Source organism: Cydia fagiglandana, chromosome 5, assembly GCF_963556715.1.
Source record: "Cydia fagiglandana chromosome 5, ilCydFagi1.1, whole genome shotgun sequence".
Classification (NCBI taxonomy): domain Eukaryota; kingdom Metazoa; phylum Arthropoda; class Insecta; order Lepidoptera; family Tortricidae; genus Cydia; species Cydia fagiglandana.
The window spans coordinates 3,391,759-3,410,089 of NC_085936.1; the positions used below are offsets into that span (position 1 = coordinate 3,391,759).

Here is an 18,331-nt window from a genome sequence, read left to right on the forward strand (position 1 = left end):
TTTTTAAAACACGTAACAATAGTAACCTTTTCAATCAGTACTACAAGTACCATTGCGGCTGTGTGCAGATACAGCCTAGTCGCATTTTTTGTCATCAGTCCGACTGACGCTTCGGGCCAATCGGACCTTTCGGTCTTAATCGGATATCGGCCTAGGGCCTCCGCAATAGCTGTCTACGTCACGTTTCACTTAAACCTAACCGCATGTGTCCCTAAAAAACCTAACCGCATTTGTGTTCTTAAATCCGACTCACGCTTGACTCTAGATTTTTAATAGGTTTTCCTGTCATCTTTAGATAAAGGACTATTTAGTGTATTTTTTTCAGAATTTTAGACCCAGTAGTTTCGGAGATAGAGGGGGGGAAAGGTCATTTTTTGTCTATTTTCTTGGATAACTTCTAAACTGTTTATTATACATTTATAAAAAAAATATATTTGAGATTCTCATAATGAGGTCTTTCGTTTGATATGTAACACGATATACTTTGAAAAACTTTGTTTTTTAATTTTATCGTTTACCCCCCCAAAAGTAGCCCCTACGTTTAAAATTCATTTGTTGACGTTACATATCCATCTTTGGGTCACAGATTTACATATGTATACCAAATTTCAACTTAATTGGTCCAGTAGTTTCGGAGCAAATTGGCTGTGACAGACGGACAGACGGACAGACAGACGCACGAGTGATCCTATAAGGGTTCCGTTTTTTCCTTTTGAGGTACGGAACCCTAAAAAGACATAAAAGCATATTTACAGTATACTTACAGTCATATACTTTTATAATAAATAAAGTGAATAAATAAATAAATATCATAGGACATTTTGCGCACAGCGCGCACAGTATCGCACAGAAACTCGCCACTCCTCCGCGCGTTATCGCTGCTCAACGCACTCCTGACATCAGCACCAGGGTGTGACTTGTTTGCGTGGAGATGGGCGAATGTGTGCCGGGAGTGTCTGAGGTTTTGTGAGATGATGGATGATAGGCTTTCCGGCACTTGCATTTGAGTTTTAATGTTTAAGTACGTAAGTAATTTAATTATGCGGTGTATTGGCATACGCTGTGATGCCGTGTAAATGTATTTAAATAATAAATAAATAAAATAAATATTTTTTTTTTCAGATTGAGTATTTAAGTTCCATAGTAAGCTCAAGAAGGCTTGTGTTGTGGGTACTTAGACAGCGATATATGATATATAAATACTTAAATACATAGAAAACACTCATGACTCAGGTACAAATATTTGTGTGATGAGCACTTTACCGGGATTCGAACCCAGGACCATCGGCCTCATGGGTTACTAAGTTACCCACTAGCCCAGACCGGTCGTCAACAAAAATAAAAACTAAATGTTTTTGTTACCTAGTCTATAGAGTTAATATGCTTTTAAAAAATTGTGCTCATTCTTAGTCTTACACCCGTATTCGAACAATGAGATACGTCAAATACTAGATATTAAAACGATATGTATCGGATATGTCAGTGTCAAACAAGTGTCAAAATTGATGTTTCTTCAAACATCTTTCGATATCTAGTATTTGATGTATCTAATTGTTCGAATACGGCTGTGAATCTGTCCAAACAAAAGTAGGTGCATTAGTAGTCAAAAACATCATCAAAAACTTTAGAAACTAACAACTCAACCTCGTAATGTTGGTCATTTCGCAGATCATACCGCGCGCGACCAACATCCGTCCTAACTGCCCTCTTGAGACTGAGAATTAAATAAATAACCCTGGTCCCGGGAATATAGAACCTTGGAAACATACTAGTAACGCAGCTTATCTGATTACGAGATGGTGTACCTTTGTGAAGCAAATTTTTGAGAAGCAGAGCCATCTGTAGAAATCACAGTAGGTACAGCCGAAAATTTTGTTTTTTTTTTTTTATTTCAGTGGTTTTCAGTGAACTCTGCTCTAGAATACAGTCAAGAGTCGGACTTAAGAACAAAAATGCGGTTGGGTTGTTGTTGTGGACTGGCTAGCGCGCGACCTCTTTCGAACATATTATTTATAAAACCCTTTGATTTATCATTCCATACCATTTATCATTCTGTCACCGTTAGTCTGATAACATCTTTGTGCTTTATTTATTAATTAAAATACTTTATTATATAACGTGTTTCCATCATCTCATAAGTCATAATACACTCCACTTTATTAGCTATCAGTTGTTTTAGGGAGAGTAGGGAGACAGCCTCAACGGTTTACGTGAAACGTGGTGTTGCTATCGTGTGACGTACGGAACCCTTAAAACGCGAGTCCGACTCGCACTTAGCCGGTTTTTTCTAGAGCTTTTACTCTTCAACGTGATTTAAATTTATTTGTCATTTCTGCGGCTTCAATGATAGGTTTCGTGACATTGCTGGCATGTCAGGTATTTCGTCGAATTTGCGGGACAATAGGCCATTATATTTCAAGATGGGAATGGCTTCGTCTGCGATCTGATTGTTATTATAAAAGACGACAAAACGTGAGCCTGAAATAAAATAAATAAAGTATTTTGATTTAGGCTACCTGCGTGAAGCCTTGTTAATTGACCTTTTTGTTTTCGTTTTTTGTTTTATTTGTATTATTATGGAAAAAGTATTACACAAATGAATTCCGCCCACACTATGGCTTGTGTTGTGGTTATACAAGAAGACGACGTATAAGAAAATATCGATAAATACTTAAATACATATAGAACATTCAAAACCCAGGGACAAATATTATAGGAACACATACCAGGTTTTGAACCCAGGACTTTCTGATCCGAAGGCAGGTAGACAGAATCACTACTGACTTGGATAGGCAGATGTTTTAAAGTTCGTTTTACTTAGAATTTACAACGTTGACGTACCTATCAATAAAAAAACACAAATTTGTCTCTCGAAAAAAAGTTTTCATAAAAGCTGCTCTTTGTGTTTGGGTTTGTCATTTTCATATTAACTTAAATAATATTATGCTGTTTTATTCTCGTCAAAGAACATTTCACTCCCAAGACTGAATATCCAGCAATGAGATTTTCATTAAGGGTTTATTTGCTTAATCTTGTAGTCCATCAGCTGTTGTAAGCACTTTAAGTCTTGGCGTTGATTTTAGGGAAACCCTGTATATTCCGCATACTGCGACCAAAAGACAATAAATAAAAGCATAATAATATAATATATTATAATAAACACACCTCTATGCAGCTCCAGGGAGTTGTGGAACGGGTCATAATGGAGATCTGTGATGTGCCAGAAGTACCCTGCGAACAAAAGTCCGGTCAGTGCAGATTGGAAATAATGTGCCACAGGTGGATTTGTGGCGCCGTGTGTTTATTTGAAACATACGAGTATTATGCCGGAATTATAGTGAGACAAAATGCCAGAACCCCTAGTGTAAATTTCATTCGATAGCGTGACGTGACCTACGCGTTTGTATGTCTCATTGTGTATGGGATTTTGAACATCGCGTCAAGCGGGACGTTTTGGAAACTCAAAATACCATACAAAATGAGACTAAACGCAAACGCGTAGGTACGCGTAGGTTAGAAAGAAAGACAAAACGCGCAGAAGATAAGAAAATACTATCGAGAAAAGAGTAGGTAATAAAAAAAAAGACAGTTACGGAAATAATAAATCAAATAAGCAGGCCTAAATATTACTCTATTCGTGATTCTAGGTGAGTCTGAATCAAAAATTTTCATAGGGATAGTTTCGTGCATAAAATTGCTTTATTCCTAGACCAGCTAGACCAGCATCAATGTAGACAATATTCAGCAAGTACACCGTTGGGTTACTGCAACACAGATAGAAACGGCCCAATTCGAACTTTAAGATACCTACATACGTCAAATATTAAGTCTAGATACGATATGGATTAGATATGTCAGTGTCAAAAGTGGCGTTTTTGTTTGAAGTACCGGCACTTTTGACACTCATATTTAATCCATATAGTATCTAGACGTAATAATTGACGTATCTTAAAGTTCGAATCGTGCCGTAAGTCTGCTGAACTACGACTCAAGTAAATTCAATTACGTGGCAATGTTATTCGTCAAAATGTACAGCGAGCCTTGATAAGTGGCTTTTGCTAGGGGTAACCTTGTATATCTGAATAGGAGATTAAATTGCACGAACAATACTGTGAAGGGTTATGTTATGAAATAAGGGCCTCCACATAGTATCATAAATATTTTAAGAAGTTTGATATACGACGAGTTATTTCAACAATGTTAAAACAATACTAACACAAAACCTAAAAGTTATTTCTAAACAAGTTCAAATTTCAGTTTATAAAATTTGACATTGCATGACTTTGGCAATATAAATAACACCTAAAATTAATTGTTTGAACAATAAATATAATATTTATTATACCTACTACAGTACCTGTTAAGTACTAAATTTTATTTATGAAAACCCACATGGAGTAATTTTGTCAATCCAAGATAAAATGTATCTCCCAAGGCTCCCAAAATTTACCCACACTTGGGATGGAGCAAACTCAGGTTATACGCATTTAGGACCAAATAAAGGTATAAAAATGATTACCAGCTCGCTTTTTTTAGGATCTAATTTGACTATAAGTATAAGAGTGACATTCCATTTCCAACTGCAGCTGCAATACTGTTCATTTTACTATGGAAACGCGTCGCTGTCATTGTCAATTGCCATAGAAAATGAACAATATTGCAGCTGCAGTTGGAAATGGAATGTCACTTTAATCCAGACTTACCAATTTTCGCATCAGTCAGTGTTAGCCAAAACAGGCCGATGATGTACACGACGTAGTTAGTAAGATTCATATTACTGAGTTACATGACGCTGACGCTGCCGCGGTCATCCTTCATTTGCCTGCGGACAAACAAACAAAATTGGTCATAATACTGATCCATTTGAAAAACAACAGATGGACAAAAATGGCAACAAATTGGAATCCAAAAATTGGCAAAAGGAAAACCGAGCAAGTGCGAGTTGGACTCGCACACGAAGGGTTCCGTACCATAATGCAAAAAAAGGCAAAAAAAACGGTCACCCATCCAAGTACTGACCTAGCCCGACGTTGCTTAACTTCGGTCAAAAATCACGTTTGTTGTATTGGAGCCCCACTTAAATATTTATTTTATTCTGTTTTTAGTACTTGTTGTTATAGCGGCAACAGAAATACATCATCTGTGAAAATTTCAACCGGCTATCTATCACGGTTCGTGAGATACAGCCTGGTGACAGACGGACGGACGGACAGCAGAGTCTTAGTAATAGGGTCCCGTTTTACCCTTTGGGTACGGAACCCTAAAAAGGGCAAACCAAAAACAAGATAGGAAAAAGACCTAATAGAAACAATAGGAAAAGACTGGAAAGAAATGGCAATAGATAGACAAGAATGGAAGAAAATGTTGGACAAATACTTAAATATATTAGAAAAAGGCGATTCGGAAGAGGCCTAGGTCAAAAAGACCTTACGAACATGCATATAGATATATACATACACATATAATTGTTAAATGAAATGTTAACAGTTCGTATAAGAAAGGCTTTAATAATAAAAAATAATAATAATTGCTGATCCAAGTGTCAGAGAATGTCTTCGCTTCAGTTTGGGTAAAAATGCTTTCGTATACCTATTCTCCTCTAAAGTGTCATTCTGTGGAACTTGCTAACTATGTAAAGTTAGTAGCAAGTTGCGACATGGGATTCTTCAAGAAGCGGGTATTTAGGGTTCTCAAGGGTCGGGAACGCTTAAGTGGCTCCTGTGGTGTTGCTTATGTCCATGGGTGACGATGACCGCTTCCCATCAGACGGCTCGTCTGCTCGTTTGCTGACTATTACATAAAAAAAAGTTACATAGAATGACACTTTACAGGTCGCAATTCTCAATCGATTCTTGTGACATTTTGTGAATTTTTCTGTCGTTTAATTTTTTTGGAAAATGTTCGAAATGGTGAAAATTGACATAAAGGATTTACTTCCCAGAACTTTTTATGGCACTTAACACCATTATAAGTTTGAGTGATATTTAGACATCACTAAGATACAATTACGATATGTTTAAGATGTAACCTGTCAAATTTGACATTTGCGCGATTTTGGAGATACTCTTGAACGATTTCCTCAGGATATGACTTAAAGGCCTGATAGACGATGCGAGAACTCGCATGCGAGTTTCATATCATTGCGGGTTTTGACCGGTTGGTTGAATTAGACGTAACCAACAGACCGCAATGTATCTAAAATCGCATGCGAGTTCGCGCGCCGTCTAAATCAGCCCTTAGAGATCCAATTCACATCTAATAAATATCTTAATTTATCTAATGTAAAAGTGACATTGGTTGCCAGAATTTTGCTGCAAAAGAGAACTAGTTGATATCTAAACTATAACGTATCTATATAGAATGGATCTAGTACGTGTCGTCTCTTGTGAATATCTTGAAGTTCGAATACGGCAGATAGTGACTCAATGAAGTAATTCTTTTTATTTTTACATTGTTTAAGCTCATGAAGTCGAGGTCTCCAGCTCATAAAGTCACATATGTGTATATTGACTAGAGAAGTCACGATTTACATTTATACGATTAAATGGGAATTAATTGCGTTTACTTGAAGGGCCTCTATGCAAAAATATTCAAATCAAGGGATGAAGCTGGGGCATTTGGAAAAGCATGCAAGACGAACGTGACGAATGTAGAATGGGTGATGAAAGCAGAATAGGACTAATTTAAGAACTTGACGAAAAACGAATGGGACGACCCAAGACCATACCGTACCAACATTGGTACGACAAAGTACATTATAACTACTAACCTAACCTACCCTAACTATACTAACCTAACCCCTAACTATACTATACTAACCTAACCTAACTTGGGCAGAATTTATCGGTAAGCTCCCGTTTTTATAATTTATGTGAGCCTTAAAGACACAAACACAAAGTAATTTACCGTCAGTAAACATAAATAGCCCGTGCGAACCCTTCACGGGACGTTTGCCAAGCAAATCCCTTTTTGACAAAGGGGGAAGCCGCAGTAGGTCTATCTCAAAAGGGTTCTTGTCAAATGTACAAACGCAAAAATGCATATATATCCACTTGATGCGAGAATGAATATAATTCATAATCATTATAAACCGGGTACTTATGCTTTCTTTTAGTGCATTATAAAATGTAAGTAGGTACCTACTAACAGAATACAAGTAGGTTAAAGCGTTTGAAAAACTATTATTCTAGTAATCAATATAAATTATAATCAGAAAAGCTTACATTGATAATGATACAGCTAATATTGACAAAATACCTTACAGTTGATATATTTAATAACTGGAGTTATAACAAAGATGGTACGATTAGTACGAGAAGAAAATGTATGGCTCAATTAATCAAAAAAATATCTAGAAGTAAAACTAAACTAGAGCGAAATGAAAACTGAAATATATTTTAAAATTTCTAAATCATTTTCTCGTTGGATTATTACGGCTCGATTCTGAAAATGTATTAGATCTTTACTAGAACTCAACAAGTTACGATATGGATAATTTAAAGATATTTGTAAGATAGATATGTCAAATTTGACGTTTCCGCGATTCTGGTTTCTTGAACGATTTCGACAAGTTATGACTTAGATATCCAAGCCGATCAAATAAATACCTAAATACTTATCTCAAAAACATCTACTTTAATGTTTTCATTACGTTGGTTACTATACTGTTCCTTTCTTCTGCCTTCTGTCCGAGATTCTTATCTTAAAGTCCTTGGAAATGCTCACAAGATGGCTAACAGTTGCGAAAATGTTCAATTTTCCCACAGTGATAACATTTTAAAAGCATTCAATGAGAATAAAAGTAAAAGCAGAAGATTTTAGATCTAATTTAAGGCCTTTTGTATCTAATTAAGTACTTAAATATGTTTTTGAATAATCTTCTCGGAATTTCATTGTTTTTACCTTTAATTCCGACGTTTCACCTGAAATATGTGTACAAAACGCGAGAGTTTTGATGTGTTATAATCTTATTGGAAATCTTATATTTCGAAAGCTGATAGAGACGGTTTAATCAGTACAGTCAGCATCAAAAGTAGCGGATCACTGTATAGTAGGGTGGAGCTAATCCAAAATTCTTGAATATAGCAGTGGAACCCCTCTGAAAGGATGTCTATTTTTTTATTATTTAAGGGAAAAATAATTTAAAAAATATTTGTATATAATTTTAGCCCTCTACTATTCGATTATATATAGTAAATATATATAGTAATGTATAGTAAATATGTATATTTTTAATACATTTAATTTATAATTATTTTTGTTTATAACGTATATTTTTATGAGCGCTCATAGTTCTATACGGTAAGCTTAAAAAAATCAACGATATATTTTGTTGATGGCGTAAAATTGGAAAGATTTTAGTTTCATAGACTGTGTGACAATCGTAAATACGATATTTTGATAGACGCCATAGATTTATCATTTCGCTGTGATTTTCAAAGCAAAGAAACGATCAGAGCGCAAACAATTCGAACATTGAAATAGAAAATATAAGATAAGTAAAAGGGGAATGGCTTTTGCTCAATTTCTCTGTGTATTGATAAAGTAAAATGGAATTGACCAAGTGCGAGTCGGACTCATACAATAGCGTTTTGCGTCAAAATAAAGTTTAATAACATTTTGTTTGCCGTAAATATTTCATATTGTTTTTTATATTTTGTAGCTAGTATGTACTTAATAGTGCAGTGTCCTGACAGGGGTTTTTGGTGGACGTACTGTTTTTAGTTACATGACCAGTTGTAAACCCACAAAAGCAAAGATAAAGAGATGAAGATAGATTATTATTCACGTAGGCACATTAAAATGCGCTTATGAACGTCAAATAAAGCTACACCGGCTTCAATCCTACACCTCCGTCTCGAGAAGATTTAAATCTCCGCTCAGTTGGAGGTGAAGAATCAAATCATACAAATAATCTTTACTGCTACCTAGCTCTTTCAGAAAACATATTATAAAATTCTTACAAAAGCAAAAAAAAATAAAAGAAATGAGCATATAAATTATATAAATCTGGCTGATTGTTTTGAAATACCTGTATCAAATATTTGACACATTTTTACAAAACATGATATAAATGAACCACGAATACTCACTCACTTTGCAATAAATAATGAATTATGAATTACAACACGTTTATAAACTTTACAGCCATACTGCCGTATTCGAACTTCAAGATATTCACAAGAGACGACACGTACTAGATCCATTCTAGATACGTTATAGTTTAGATATTAACTAGTTTTCTTTTGCAGTGCAATTCGGGCAACCAATGTCACTTTTACGTTAGATAGAGTAAGATATGTATTAGATGTGAATTGGATCTCTAAGTCATATCCTGTGGAAATCGTTCAAGAGTAAATCCAGAATCGCGCAAATGTCAAATTTGACAGGTTAGATCTTAAACATATCGTTATCGTATCTTGGTAATATCTAAAAGATATCTAATAGATGTCTATTTCGAAATCCGAATCGGGCCCTAAATAATGAAAAGAAAATGCTATAAGAGTCGCCAAAAAGCCGCTCCTATTGCTAAATTACTTGAAACTTAGCATGATCATTCACGTAGCATGTCTATAACACATTATTATTATATGTCTGGTAGTAATTCTCATTGCTGAAATATGGTTAATCAAAGAAAATAAATTTCGAGAAGTTTGTATCTAAAACTTGCTCTAATTTTTTTCATTACGATTTCTGGCAAAGATAACTAATACCAGTATAGGTTCTGGCGGGCTTGGTTTCCGCAAATTGACGTCATATAATTGCGCCTATTATGCGTGACTTCTTAAATGTGCTTATGTTCCTTAGAAATTTGGCTACGCTGCAGAAACCTTAATCGAATAACTATATGTAAATGTGTAGGCCCCTCGAGCTTGTCTAAGTAAGCGGAATGAAGCGCTGCCGGACAGCACTCGACCGCCACTTGAAGCGGCCAGTGTGATGGACAAATGGGCACTTGGGCGAGTTACTCGACTCAACCGGGCGCGAGTTGAGAGAGAGGGCGGTTTTAGTACGGTTTGTCGTACTATTTTTGGACCGTATCTTTTTTGTACGCAGCGTACATTTTATTTAAATCATACTTTTTGGCCAAACCGTTTAAGTACAATTTTACGCACATTTGTATGTGAGCGGCAAAAAAAAAATGCGTAGAAATAATTGTCACAGACCAAAAAAGTACAATTTTACATGACTTTTTTCTTGTATCTTACTATTTTGAATACTAATGTAGTTTCAGTGGATTATCAGTGAATATATAATCACCCGTTTCTAAAAGACTTATGCTGTTAATTTTTTTTTTGAACAAAAAATTGAATAGTACTTACTTTTTTTGGTAAAGTCATACCTTTTTATAGATAAGAGTCGTATTTTTAGCTTTCAGTGGTGGTATCACTGTCATGAATACACGATTAAACTAGGTTAAGAAATATCGTCATGAATTCTTGCTAACCAAAACCCTATAAATATTTAAAATCCACCTGTCGGTCTATGTATGTCTATATTTCTATATATCTGTTTTTCTGCTTACCCGTCTGTCTGACTATCTGGCTATAACTATATTTAAAATAAAATAAATAACTCCCATTATACTCTAAAAAGCTTTCCCAAATACTAACCTGCTAAATGCTCAAAATTCTTCCTTTTTATTGTTCTAGCAACATTACAGAATCCTTAATAGCTTCGAATAATTTGAAGACTCATGTTAGAACGACTTCGTTTTCTATAGAAACCATCACGTGATCCCCGAGCAGCAAGCACCCTTCATAAAAGTGTCGACCGCCACGTCAGCCTCGGTCCGGACCAGCACTGTCCTAGTGTCAGTCATCCTTACCGCGCCCTCGTACAACTTGCCCCACCCTCCCCTCTTGACTAACCGATCGAGCTGCGGAGAGATTGACATCTGTTGTGCGTCCGAGTGCAAATGACCTTTTTTGTTTAGACAAACCGTAGTTCCTCGGGCTATCCTATTTTATCAGGATTATACCTATATTACGTACTGTAACAAAGGATATTTACGAGTACCGGGTGTTTGCGGGGGGCTTAGCCATATTTTGCGAGATTAACGTCAATCGGGTTAAATGCGTCTTTTAAAGATTTCTTCTAAACGGAACATCATAGAACTATTGCCACCCTCTCTATTCGAAGTGTGGTCACTGACCTTTTAATGCAGGCGGCTACAATAGTTATAAATGTTGCGTTTCGAACACGCATTTAAATTTTTACTATAGGCTCAACCCCGAAATGGTGAAACATTTTTTAGCTTTCCTATAGAAAACCATATAATTATACATCCGAAAGGACCTACCGCGAACACCGAAGTTCGCAAATTACGGTTATATTTCTTTTTTCCTCCAATTATGGTGTAATTAGAGAGACAGAGAAAGATGTCCGCAATTTGCTAAGTTCGCAGTAGGCCCTCAGTAATGATGAATATAAATTGCAAGTACTAATTAAAACGCGACTTGGTTACATACGTATTTGAGTTATATGTAGGTAATAGGTATAAAATTACTGCCCACATATTTGAAATAAGTTTGTTTTTTGCAGAATAATGAATAATTCATAGAGATTTAAATAAAAACGCGTATTGAAACGTACATCGACAAATCCTACGTATTTTTTTAAGTAATGTGAAAAACGAGATAAAATATTACTTACGTAGGTGAAGGTTTAGAAAACAAATGGTACCATTCGCTTTTTATCGTAAACCCATAAACTTCTGTGTTATAAAGATTCAGAATCACGAGTACTATTGAATGAGACAAAGAAAAAAAGTGTCCCCAGTTATTCATACAAATTTTTGATGTCAAATTTTTGACGGTTCTTACAAAATGTATGTGAAAATGCGTCACAAAACTGACTTTGTCACTTTTTTTCCTTTTAAATCGCAGTCCTTGTGAATCTCGTGATCCTAAGTGGAAATAACCCAAAATTAATAGATTTTAGACAAAGTAACAGTCCAATTTTAAATGAAAATCCCCAGGTTCTAAATTCTAGACACCTATTAATTATATCAGTTAAAACCCTACAATAACTTACCTAAGTAAGTTTGCCTCATTACGGCAGCCCATTTACCTAAATTCATTTATGAAACGTGCAAATATAATATACCGAGCATTTTGTTTTACGATTATTTTCTAGCTACCCGGTGTTGTACTACTCTCTTTCGTTCATATTTATGTTAGGGCTGCCACTAAAATGGACACGTCAAGAATTGGTGTAATATTTGCAAATATTATCCTCTAGCCGCCCTGAGACCTATAAAAAGGTCTCCTGTTCCATTCTAATTTGAACTTTATGTTGACAAAATCAAAATTTAATTTTACTTGGCAAGGTTTGACCTATGGGCGGCTAGAGGTTATATGCATAGCCCGGTATTCCGGGGGCAAAAATGTACCGGTGTTAATGATAAATTAAATATTGACTCAATATCTATATCCGTAGCAAGCAATTATTTAATGTTTCTTGAAGAGCATTTAAGAGTGTTCGTTCCTTTATTATAACATTTAAAAAAATCCATAATAGTACACTTTCACTTGTTTTCGCACTTTTTAAACATCCAATTACATGGCAGCTGTAAAACTAAAATAGGGGTGTGACTATCAATAATTTTCTACAAAGATAAAAGGTACAAAGCTACTAATATCATAAAAAATTGTTATATGTACAGCCAAACTCCGATTTTTTGTGTATTAGACTGTAAAAATAACACAAACGGCCTTTTTATAAACGCCTCAAACTTAAATTATAAATGAAGATAAATTAGTCAGAATACTTTCTTCCAGATTATTACCAATTAGTACTTTATAAAGTCGAAAGTTATTTTAGTGAGGAACATTTTCTTTTGAATCCGTTCAAGCGGAACGCAGGCAATATCGATTTTTCTTAACTATGTATAAGGCTATGGCTAGAGATAAGCGATTAGCGGGCACGGCCAGGCGTGACTCACTCCGGCATTTTATCGCGTCGCTACAGGTATATGCGGCCCACACCAATTTTGGTGTCTAGGAGTATGTAGTAGTTGCCGCGCACCGCTACGTAACGGACGCCTGAGGGCCTACCGCGAACCACGTTCGACGTGTTGCCTCTTTGTCGCACTTGTAAATTCGTAGGTAAGTGTGACAGGAAGGCAACACGTCGAACGTGGTTCAAGGTAGTCCCTCTGCTCGCGCTTGTGCGACCTTGCGGGCGGGCGTAAGTATTTGTCGCAATAGCCGCGTTTTGTCAGAGAGTGAACCTTCTGTAGGTACCTAGTATTATTATTTATTCTGTGGCACTGCTAAAAGTTTTCAAACAATTTGGAGTAAGTAGATGAACCAAAACTGGTCAATCACATTTGAGCACCACTTTGCAATTAGGTACGATCAATCACTATGGCACACGAATAGATGTACTGGTAAATTTAACCAAAATAGACCTCATTGGAAGTTGTGTGTATGCTTGTCACATGAAATACGGAGCTGTAAAAATGGAATATTCTAGAATTTTCTCCAAATGACCGTCAAGGAAATCCAAATTTAGGTATGTACATGTAAATTTTGTAAATTCTCCTGCAATAATATATTACTTCGAAGGCCGCAATAATATCTGATACGACCTATAAAAGTAGAGCGATAAGAGCGTGTCACATATTTTTGCGGTCTTCGAAGAGTAACATATTATTGCAGGTGACTGTACACTGACGTAATAACTATTGTTGCGTGGACTTCATTGTGTTTTTTTTTTAAGGAAATACTCGTACTTCGATCAAATAGTAGCTCAATGAGGCTTCTCAAATAAAACGCTATCGCTAGCCGCCTGAATGAACGCTTGTTTAAAATCACACAGATTAACAACCTTAAGGCAATGTAAAAGCGACTAAATTCGAGTACTAGTACGCGTGTATTTTTCCCCATGTACTACTGACAATTTTGTTCAGCATATTAACAACCTTAGAACAATGTTATACGGACTAAATTTAAATGGCAAGCTTTACATTTCTTTCAAAGTGTTTCTGGTACGTGCCCTATCACGCCACGTGTTTCGTTGATAATTTAAGTGGTTTACTAAACACGTAAATATTAAAAGTTAATCAAAGGTAGTTAAGTAGGTACAAGTACATTAACCTGCAATAATATATTACACAACGAAAACCGTATATCTGACACGAACTTATTGTAGAGCCATAAGAGCGTGTCACATTATTTTTGCGGCCTTCGAAGAGTTTAGTTAAGTACTATGTCCTTCTGACCAGTTTTCCCTAAATCCTCCACAGTGCAGTCCAGTATTGCTCTGTTATTCGATTCGATTTTGATGAACATTTGGAACCCTAAACAATTTTCGACACTGTCAAATTCTTAAATAACTTAAATCAGTCAAAGGCCTAATTTGATAAAAAATAATGAGGAAGTCGTAAAATAAACATCGACATTATGCAAAAGAGCTGAGTCCGGCGTCCCAGGTGCGTTAGTGTCCGCCTGATTTATAATTTATACATCTACCCTTCCGTGAGTCTAAGGCACAAACTTTTAGTAAAAATAAGTTTTTGGCAAAAATTACATTTTTGGTTTAAGCTTTTATCGCCGACTGTACTTTTTTTCCACAGGCAACTAATACTCATCGAGACAATTCTAAAAACCCCAAACACAATTAGGTTTCGTTGTTTTATCACAGAGTTCCTATGGCCACCTCCGGTCTCCATCATCAGATCAGCTCGATGACACCATAATATTGCATTGTCACCCGACTTACTTGAAGAGAAGGGCCTTGGACGCTGGAGGCCTTGATAATGTTTTCCTTCGTATATGACATTTATTTCTGTTTGTACCTAATTTAAATTGTAGGTGTCTACTTGAAATAACACAAATTAAAATATTTTAATGGAAAGTAATTTAATTTGTTCTTAGAGAAAGAAAAAGAATGGTCATCTTGGGTCCGTTCTACCTAAGCCCAAGAATTTGGCTCGGTACTAGTTTTTTTTTAAAGCGACTGCAATGTGACCTTCCAGCCCAGAGACGAAACTAGGCCTCAATATGGGTTAGTCCGGTTTCCTGACGAAGTCTTCCATCGCGGAAAATCGAATGGCAATTGCTAAAATAGGTACGCATTGAAAAATTTGGCCCGACACAGTGGTCATATTCTTCATAAAAATATCATAATTCCGCCTGTGGTATCGTTTGTAAACGTTTCTTGTATACAAAATTAATGACGCTAGAATTTCTTGCCTTGTGACGCTGACTTCAATAAGAAAGCTCTCGTGGCTCTTAAAATAATCGTAAAAATGTGAGGTCGTTAGCGAGCACGAGGCACGTCAAACGTCACAGCTGTGCTGGGATAAGATAAGATAAGATAAGATAAGATCAGATAGAATAGATAAACATAAGATTTACAGTGAGCTCTCCCAGGCAATCTTCAAACAGCGGAACGACGAACTAATTAATATTAACGAGCAGTGCAAAACATTAATAAATTTTTAAAATAGAGGCTATACTCTTGGCAAGCCAACTTTGTCAGTAGAATAAAGGATGACTCAAGCTAGACCGGGCCGTGCCCGGGCCAAGGCGTCTGAGATGTAATTTTCATTGACGGCTGATCTGTGATCACGTGGTACTTTCCATAGACAACGATGCGCCGGAAGCTTCGGCCGGGTCTAGCATGACTCATCCTTAAGGCGTGAATCTTAAATTTTGAGTAAAAAATCGATCCTTCGCGCCTACAATTTTCAGATTTGTCGCATTAAATTTTCAGTTTATTAGGTACTGTACTTCAAAGAATTTTACTAGTCTCAAGTTGTAATCTCAAAGATTTTCCATTTCCACTAGTATAGATAATAATAACATCAATAAATTGCTCGGATAGTTAGATTAAGATTAATTACGATTCATAAGAGCTTGTTGCTAGGCCTACATGAATAAAGTATATTTTGAGTCGAGTTGAGTTGAAATAAATTTAAATAATAGAATCCTGCAAGATAAAAAATTAGAACGTATAAAAGTCAGTACTTTATCTATTGTGTCATTAGCAGACATCGTAACTTTTACAGCATTTTTGGTACAGTGGAGTGGTGTTAACGGAATTGATATAAACAATTTCAACCCTAATGATTAATTTGCATTAATTACGTTAATATTAACCTTAATTTATAATTTCAGTTGGAATTATCTATACCAATTCCGTTATCACCACTCCGCTGCACCAAAAATGGTGTAAAAGTTACGATGTCTGGTCATTAGGTACTTAATAATTTGCCCGATGTCTGGTCATAAGGTACTTAATAATTTGCCCGTATAAATAGTTTCGCACGATGTGATTTTGACAGTTTGTGTTTGAAATGTCGAGTTGTACATTTTTTGAACTGTTCAAATTGTTTTAGTCCATAAATAACGATCTACGGTAACTGGAGGCAACATTGGAATAGATGAAACTTTGTTTTTCACTCTTTTCCTTTCCTTTCCTCCTCCATCCTTTGTTTTACACTCCCTGAACTATGCAAAAGTCAAACCGTGTTACCTCCAAATACCTCAATCTTAACTTTAACGGTAAACTTGGGAGAATATTTCACCCAGTTTAGAGGCCGCACTATTTTTACGGTCACCAGGATATGTTTTTTACGCCCCCATAAACCTTTTTTAAGTCTGTCACTATCGAAGTTTCATAAAATCTGGAGGCTGATTCTAGTTTAGGTTTTGATATGGTTTTCATCTAGCCTTGTAGCATAGTGGTATAGTTCGTAGGTTTCTAATAGAGCCCGAGCTAATCCTATTGTCTATTGTTAAGTAAAACCGCTCGTGCCACGTGCCATAACCACCTGCATAAAAAGTACAGAACTTCGGTTCCTGAGTGCCGGCGAGTCGAACACTACAGAACCAGTCTAAAATGTGTCATCGAGATGCGTAATAAAGGCGCGTTATCGGAGAGCGCACCTACACTGGTTTTTTGAGCGTTGGACTAGCCCGCGCTCAGGTGCAAATAGAATAATTATGACCTTTTTTGCAGGTAAGTAGCACGTGCGGTTTTACTTAACAATAGACAATAGGATTAGCCGCCGAGCTCTATTACAAAGCTACGAACTATAAGAGCGTATGACTTTCAATCCGGAGGTTGCGGGTTCAAACCCCGGCTCGTACAAATGAGTTTATTGGAACTTATTATATAACATTTGAACAGACAAGGAAAACATCGTGAGAAAACCGGACTTAGGCATCTCAATAAAGCCTAGTTTCCCCTCTGGGTTGAAAGTCAGTCGCTTTCGATATCATAACGGCAGTCGCTTTCGTAAAAACTAGTATCTGGTATTAGTTGCCAAGCGGATCCCTGGCTCCCATGAGTCGTAACAAAAAGCTGGGGCGACGCGAGGAAGATGATGATAGATTTCATCTTATTTTGATACGACCTTGAGTTTTGTAATTAGGCATTTCACGCGTATGCATAAGTGTAAGCGAGATGCTTCACGACACGCATTCTGACTGCATTTCCTAAGCTCCAATCAGCGATAGCGGCTCACTAATAGCATCACGTTGATTGGTGACTGATTCAAACTCGTATCAAAACAGTATGAGAACTAAATCAAATTGGTAAAACAGAATGCGCTTCTTCGCTTGGAATTCAAATCACGGATCGCTGGATTCAGTTTTACGGGTTAGTGAAAAGTTGGAAATTTGAGGATTATTGGTAGTTAGTTTTAGGTGTTTGATGTGATGTAAAGTTTTTATGAGTATTAGGTTTCTTTGTTAGCTGAAGAATATATGAATATGTTATGATCAAAATAGGACATTTATTATTTCCGCACATATCGGGAAGAAGTTGATAAGTGGTGAGAAAAAATAGAAGAAATTTGAACTTTATAAATGTCTTTAATAAAATATCTCGAGTTATCAACTTCTTCCCGCCGTGCACGGATTTAACCGTATGGCATGCATGATTAGGCAATCAAAGTATAGTTTTGAGGTTGTTAAGCCAGATTACGTCGGGTGTCAGGGAATCCAGATCCTCAGCTGGGCCAAGATAGAAGTGAAGATGGCAGCGCCGAAATAGCGCAGCGCAGTGCTCAGTCAGTGGTGCGTTCTTCTTCGCCGCACTCACAGAGGAGAGACTCCTTCCAATCCCACTTATGTTACAAAAAAGAGAACAATGTCTTTTTCGTATTTCGTATATATTATTCACAATAAACATCTATAAAGATTCTTTATATAGATGACTATAATATTTTCTTTGTGGGCGTTGGTTTACAGTAGAAATACACCTAGTTTACTGGTATTTGTTGTGGTTGAATGTCTATAAACTTTGTATGAAATGAGATGTAAACAAACATAAGTACACAATTACTTATGTATAAAGTCTGTGTGGGTTTAGGTAT

The 18,331-nt window shown here is 36.2% G+C and overlaps 1 protein-coding gene across 1 annotated transcript in view; it reads right to left on the reverse strand.

Annotated features, from left to right (window-relative positions):
* LOC134664291 (acid sphingomyelinase-like phosphodiesterase 3a) overlaps positions 1–18,331 on the reverse strand; it is a 107,944-nt gene that overhangs the window by 44,442 nt on the left and 45,171 nt on the right. Inside the window, exons 2-3 of the mRNA XM_063520850.1 lie at positions 4,704–4,822; positions 3,166–3,231 (exon numbers count right to left, since the gene is read on the reverse strand). Of these exons, the coding sequence (XP_063376920.1) occupies positions 3,166–3,231; positions 4,704–4,773 (136 nt within the window). The 5' untranslated portion in view covers positions 4,774–4,822. The remainder of the gene's footprint in view (positions 1–3,165; positions 3,232–4,703; positions 4,823–18,331) is intronic.